Source organism: Lepidothrix coronata, unplaced genomic scaffold (assembly GCF_001604755.1).
Source record: "Lepidothrix coronata isolate B3197 unplaced genomic scaffold, Lepidothrix_coronata-1.0 Scaffold89, whole genome shotgun sequence".
NCBI lineage: Eukaryota > Metazoa > Chordata > Aves > Passeriformes > Pipridae > Lepidothrix > Lepidothrix coronata.
In genome coordinates, this window is record NW_016690269.1 from 1,152,363 (window position 1) to 1,159,212 (window position 6,850).

General features: G+C 44.0%; 1 protein-coding gene across 2 annotated transcripts in view; it reads left to right on the forward strand.

Moving 5' to 3' along the window:
• Positions 1 to 704: 704 nt before the first annotated feature.
• Positions 705 to 6,850, forward strand: part of HABP4 (hyaluronan binding protein 4) — a 24,540-nt gene continuing 18,394 nt past the window's right edge. For both annotated transcript variants that reach the window (XM_017821140.1, XM_017821141.1), the window contains exon 1: positions 705 to 1,002. In XM_017821140.1, coding sequence (XP_017676629.1) covers positions 705 to 1,002 — 298 coding nt within the window. The remainder of the gene's footprint in view (positions 1,003 to 6,850) is intronic.

Consider the following 6,850-nt stretch of genomic DNA (forward strand, 5'->3'; position numbering starts at 1 on the left):
CAATTGGTTTTAACCCACAAAACCCAAATGTATAACCCAGCACCTTGGGGCATGAACAGAGTGATGTTCTTTGGGCCCTCCTGAGTCCAAAGTAAAAGGAGAGGGGAAAACCTGTTGGTGAGAGTGCTGGTGCAGTCTGGTCAAGAGCGGTGGTCACAGTCCTTCTCTGGATCCCACGAGTGGTTAAAAAAGTCCCAAGATTGTATATCCTCCAGTTCAGGCAGGAATGCCCAGTGCCTCCCTCACACGCGACGTTCCCGCTCTCCGTGTCCCGGCGCCGCGCGCGCCTTCCCGCGGGGCGGGGTGCGAGTGACACCTCGTGAATAACCGAGCGCGGCACCGCATTGGTCAGGAGCCGTGATTGACGGCACCGGTGCCGCGCGTTGATTGGCCGCAGCGCGGCGTTGGGGGCGGGGCCCAGGGCGGTGTTGGCCGCTCTGTTTTCCCATTGGCCGCGCGCGCCGGCGGTGGGCGGGGCCGGCCGTGGTTATGGGCGGGGCCCGCGGGGCCTCGCGCCCCCATTGGCTGGCGGGCGGGGCGGGCGGGGCCCTGTGGGCCGGGCTGAGCAGGGCTCGGCCGGGCCGGGCCGCGGTGAGCGCTCCGCCTCCGCCTCTGCATCTTTCGCACGTCGCGCCCGCGGCTCCGGCCCCGCGGCAGCCTCGGCGGTGGCGGCTGCCGGGGCGGGAGAGGCACCGCTGCGCACGATGAAGGGGGCGGTGGGCAGCGCGGTGGCCGCCGTCACGCAGGAGAGCTTCGGCTGCACCGTCGCCAATCGCTTCTACCAGCTCCTGGACGACGACTCGGACCCCTTCGACATCCTGCGCGAGGCCGAGCGCCGCCAGCAGCAGCGCAAGAAGCGCGACGAGGCGGCGGCGGGCAGAGCCGTGCCCGGCGGCAGAGCCGTGCCCGGCGGCAGAGCCGTGCCCGGCGGCAGGAGGGAGAGCCAGAAGGAGCGCAGGCAGCCGGGGGGCTCCGCGGCCGCCGCCGAGCCGCCGCTGACAGGTACGGCGGGGCGGGAGGCACGGGCTGCCCGGGGGACGGGGGAGCGGTGCCCGGAGCAGCGGGGTCACGGCAGGGCTGAGAAAACCCTTGTTTGCCGTGGTGAAGGCACACCTGGAAGTCTCCGTGGACAGGGCAGTAGTAGCGTTAAGCCGGGTGGCCGTGCTCCCAGCCTTTGGAGGTGTAAATGAAAACTTCAGCGATAGCCCCTAAGAGACAAGAGCAAGAGCATTAACTCCTCCCCTGCAGCGTCTGTAGCTTTCATGCTGGTTTAGCAGCCCTGTTGATGTCTTTCATCGCCCTGGACGTTATCCTTAAGTGTTTGTTGCTTTAGGGCTTATTTACTCAGTACCTGTAGGTTTTTTGGCATTTCAGCGTCTTCAGGGTTCTAACGTCTCCAGGGATCTGTGCTTATTTTACCTGAATCTTGCATTGATGTGCCAGCCTTATTTCCCGGGTGAATTCTTCATCACGGTGTTCAGTGATGGCCGAGGTTGTATGTCAGTTGATAGGTTCTGATGCATGATATTGGTTGGTGAAATAGGGGGTTGGTCAGCTTTTGTACCAAGAAGTCTGGCACAGTCCTCTTTGCAGCTGAAGGCTTTGCTGCGCTGTACCTCCGTGCATTTGGAGGTGTCTTTGTGAGTCTGATTGTTACTACTACTACTGGTACTGAGCTGCAGGTTGTTGGATTCAGTATCTAAAGTATCCAAGGGCTGGCTGATTGTTTCCAAATATAGAGAATCTCTGCACTGAAGATTCTGGTTTCACCCTCTAAAGTTCCTGTTCTCGTGTAGCAAGCAATGAAGCTTAACACATAATCTATTATTAAGATATTTTCTTCCTGTAGTAAAGACTTCCTTTAAATTCACTATAATTGAACTGTGTGTTTTAATGTCCTAGAAAAAGACCTTTGATTCCGTGTCGTTTCTCCATCAACTTGTAATTGGTGCTGTCAATTCACTTGCTTAGGCTCAGTTGTTACACTGTTCCCCACAGCAGTTAGTCGAGCAGAGCTTTCCATGTTCTGGTTAATGAACATCTTAGGATGATATCAAAAAATTGTCACTGTCCCTTTGGACAGTTATGTGAAACTCATCTTTTTGAGGTTCCTCTGTGGTTATGTGACTTTGTCGGAGATTGCTGCCTGTAAGACCAATACTTACAGTAGTAACAGCTTATTTTATTTAAAAGATACTTTGCTGTGGTTATCATCAGAAGGTGTAGGAGCCTGTTCAGTGAACAGCAGAGTCTCAAGTTTTGATGAAAATGTTCTTGAACAAGGACTGGTGGTTATCAGTGACCTACTAGGAGCATGGTAGTATGTGAAGACCATCCTTTACCTCCTGCTTGTCTGTAGACAGTGTCTTAATTCTGTGGTAATACACAGTGGCACTGTGGAGTATCTTTGACTATTCTTAACCTTCGTGTTAAGGAACACATTTTCTCATACAGAGACATCAGACATGTGCACCTCGTTTCCTGCTAATTTAAAATGGAGAAAAGGCTGCTGGCTATAGTATCCTTAGGTAAAGGGAATGAACATTTGTTTTAAGAAGAGTTATTTCTGAAAAATGCACTTTCTTTTTTAAATAAAATGGCTATCCTGGATTTTATGTGTGCCTTGGGTGTGTTAAGAAATAAGGACTGCTCAGGATGCTAAACCAGGGTAGATAGTCAAGACTTGGTCTTAACTGTGTGTTCTTTTTTTGGATGTGCTGTCTTAGCAAGTCTGCTCTGTAGGGCAGGGATCACTTTGTGGATTAGGGCAACTACATAGTGATGGTGTAGCTGACAAATATAAAGTGAATGGTGTGTTGGGCGAAAAATCTTCAGTAAGGTGGGGGGTCAGCTTTTTATTTGGGCCATAAAAAGTTGATTTTTTACACAGGGTTCAACTGGAAAGCTTCTGGATTCTATAAAAGGGTCAGAGGAGTATCGGCTTAATGGTTGAGAATGAGTAACTTCTTGGGAAAGTCCTCGAACTAGTTGAGTTTGGCATAAAACTTCTAATGATGGACACATTGCTAGAAGAGTGCACTTCTGCTTGGGGAAATAAATAATATTGATTAAAATTACTAAATGGTGAAACTAATTGCTATTATTAAAAAAAAACCCACAAAAACAACAAACAAAACCAAAAAACTCCACACCAAACTGTATTTTAAGACTTTGTTTCCAGACTTTCTTACTGATTTTTTTTTCCTCCTTATTTTGGGCATAACTAACTTAATTTCATTGATTAGGAATTAAACACCATAAAATAGCATCCTGACCCACCTTAACAGCTGAATCAGATTCTGGTGCTGCTTTGGTTGAAGTAAAAAAAATCCCTCCTCATGCAGCTTATCCCCACTCTTGCCCCTTATCTCCATGTGGCTCCTTGTGAAGAGAGAGCCTTAATCCTCCTTGTAGCCTTTCCAGTGCTGGGATGCTGTGTTGTGGCTTCTACCAAGCCTTCTCCAGGGAGAAGAGACACAGCCCTTCCAGTCTTTTCTCAAGTGTTTGCTTGCTTGGGTTACAAAAAGTATTGTTAAAAGTTTCATGATTTTTGTTTTATTACTGTATTATTTCTCGAGCATATTAAATCAGAACAAAAGTTAGAAAGACTCAAAGCAAACCTAGTCATCTGTCTTGTAATATAGAAAGTTTTACAGTAGTTGGAGAGACTTTTTTGTGGTGTTATATTTTGAAGTTAAAGTGGAAGGTTTACTCACAGAGTTCTGTAAGTTGACATTTTGTTTATGTAGTTCTTCACTGCCTTTTTCAGAGGAGTTTTTACAGAATTTCTGGAGATAATTTCAATTTGAAGCAACCTCTTCAGAGGACTTTGCCAGGTAATGCAATAGTTTGACTTTTAGAATCCAGCTATTTACTGTATGAATTGACACAACTGTAAGGAGACAACTTTTTAATCTTTCTTTTTTAAGGAGAAACTGGAATCCTATTTCATGGCCTACCAAAACCTACACTTTTGACCTTAATGATGTATTTTTTTGTCTTTTACTGACTGTTTTGTGATTTATTTTTTTTCAGACTATATTAGGATTTGGGTAAAGACTGCTTGTAGGTATTACAACTCTTCTAATTGCACCTCTTAATGTTAACTCAGTTCATTCTTACCACAGTGACCAAACTGCATTTGCCAGCTCTTTATTCAAAAGGCCCAATTGCAGAGCTTGCATTCTTTACCAGTCCAGGCAAATTGAATTTGTTGATCATGCAGTAATAAGCTCTGTTCTTTTGAAATCTCTAAACCTTTGTTGCTAATACCTCTGACAGGTTTTCTTATTTTGTGTATGTTTGATGGCTTTGGTACCATTTATATATAGTCCCTCTGAATACTATGTGTTTGAATTTTTAGCTAATATGGCATGGGAAGTTTCTGAGGAGTTTTGTCTTAGGCTGGCTGCAGTTTTTTTATTTTTAAATAGTTTATCTTGATAGCATTCTTTCAGCTACAGTGTCATAAGGATTTTCTAGAGGAAAGCTGTAGTAGGCAATTCTGTAATTCAGTGAGTACTGGCACACATGAAAAGAGAAGACCACAGAATAAAGTCTAGCTCCATGTGACTTTCTTGGGTGTGTTGCATGGAGTAGCTGAAGCCTTTTTTTGTTATTTTGGGACATTCTGTTATTATTTTGCATGTCATGTAATTAGCTACGCTTCAGTTCACAAAATTAATTGAAGTTTGGTAATAAAATCATGTGGACACACACATTCAAAGGGGAGAAAGTAAGTGGAGTCTTAAATCTGCCACACTCTGAAGTATAGCAGAGTAAATCCCTGAGATTGTGAACTGCCTTTTACTACTTCCAGTTATGCAGCTTTGTTGTAAAGGAAGATTAAGTTGTTAAATAAATTTCTTTACCTTCTTTACTGTTTCCCACAGCTGAGTCTGACATCCAATTTCTAGGGGGAAATATTAGTAATTGAATGGTACTGCACTTGGTACAGGTCCAGCTAGGTGCTTCCCAAGAGGGAACCAGAACAAAGAAATCCCTGGGATTTTATACCATTACAACCCATGCACCTGTGCTTCACACACTTCACACACCTCACATGCATCTCTGACTCCAATGGGGATTTTTTTGTTCTGGAATGTTCTTGTTCCTTATCACATTCTTTCTCTGTAGCTGTTTTTGTCTGGATGGGTTGCAGCTTTTGCTGATAGTCAGGGCTTCTTAATCTTTTGGTTTGCACTGGTCTCAGAGCCTCCCTTTATTGTAGCTAAACAATAGCACAAGACTAGTTCACCATTTCAAGGTGAAAGTTTGCAGCTTGCTGCCTAAAGCTGCAGCTGCTTTTAGTAAGCAAAACTACTTGGCAAGAGAATCCAGTTAAAAGAGTTCAGCTAACTAAACTTAATTTACAGCAGTTCTCCCTTTGTTTTTAAGCTTTCTTGCTGTTATGTCAAAAAGAACTCATGAAGTCTTTCAAGGCATTTGACTACAATCCAGTGTTATTACAAGCAATAGGCATAATATCCTAAAGCTTTAACAGCAAAACAAGTACATAGTAGGACAGTTTATGACCCTTCCCATTCACTCTTCCTATTGATGACAACCCTAGATGCTGGCAAGGGGTATTTCCCAACATTGCATAATATCCTAAAGTGCTATTCCTATTCGAGGCCATTATAATTCTGTCTGACTACAGGTCTGAGTAATTCTTTTTGTTTTGATTTGGGGTTTTTTGTTGCATTCAGTTGAAGCCTTTTTTATGAGCTGGACAGTGTGCTACAGGAATTTCCCTTGAAAGCCTAATGGCTACCAAGAGCATTTGGATTTCAGATCCATTAGAAATATTATTTTCTGCTGAAGTAAGGGACTCTCATTCTTTCCATAGCATACCCATTGCATGACACACTCCAAAAGCATATTTAGAATCAGTATAAATAGTCACTTGCTGATCACGTTCCCACCAGGCTGTTTTCTTGCTAATTCAATTAATTTGGCCTCTTGGGCAGTCACCGAGGGTTGTAGAGGTTCTGTTTCAAGCACCTCACAGTGTCTCACCACTGCATAACCCATGTGTTGTTCTCTTTTTATGTGGTATGAAGATGTATTGGTGAAGAGGATTAGATCTGGGATCTCTAGAGGCTGATTTTGCAGATCTTCCCATAGCTGGCTGGAGAGAAACACCTCCTCACAACAACCATGACGTGGCTCACTGTTGGAAGGAACAAACAGTGAAGTCGCTGAATTCAAAACATCACATCTTTTCAGAGTAATAGTAGGTGAATTAATGATTTGGAATTCAGAACAATGGTTTTCTTGATTGTGTAGAATATCATTTAAGAATCAACTCCACTTCATATGGTGCACACACAGTTGTCAGGTGACCCAGAACAAATGTTCCTTTTATAGCTTGGAAAATCTTTTCTTTCTCTGGACTCTACTTCCTCTGCCTTGGTAACTTCTTTCAATGGTTTATTTAAGTCCCCTAGACCTGGTATTTGGGTTTTTCAGTATCCTACTGTACCTAAAATATTCCTTACAATTGTTTTCTTGGTTGCTGGTCAAGGTATTTCTACCATAGCCCGCACCTGTTTTGGATCTATTAATCTTTGTCCTTTTGTTAATATTAATACTAGATATTTTACATCCTGATGACACAGCTGAGGCTTGGAAGTTGCTTAATTGCCTGAAAATGTCATGCAGAGTGGTATTTTGGTACATCTGTTCTTCATGAGCAATAGACAAGTATTATATGGTGATGCACCTACTCTCAAAACTCCTTGTGCCTTGTGTGGTTTTGAATGCTTTTTTCATCTCGCTGGGAAGAAGAATACTGTTTTAGAGCTGGAGAGGGGGTTTTTTCCCTTTGTGGTTTTTTTTTTTTTTTTTT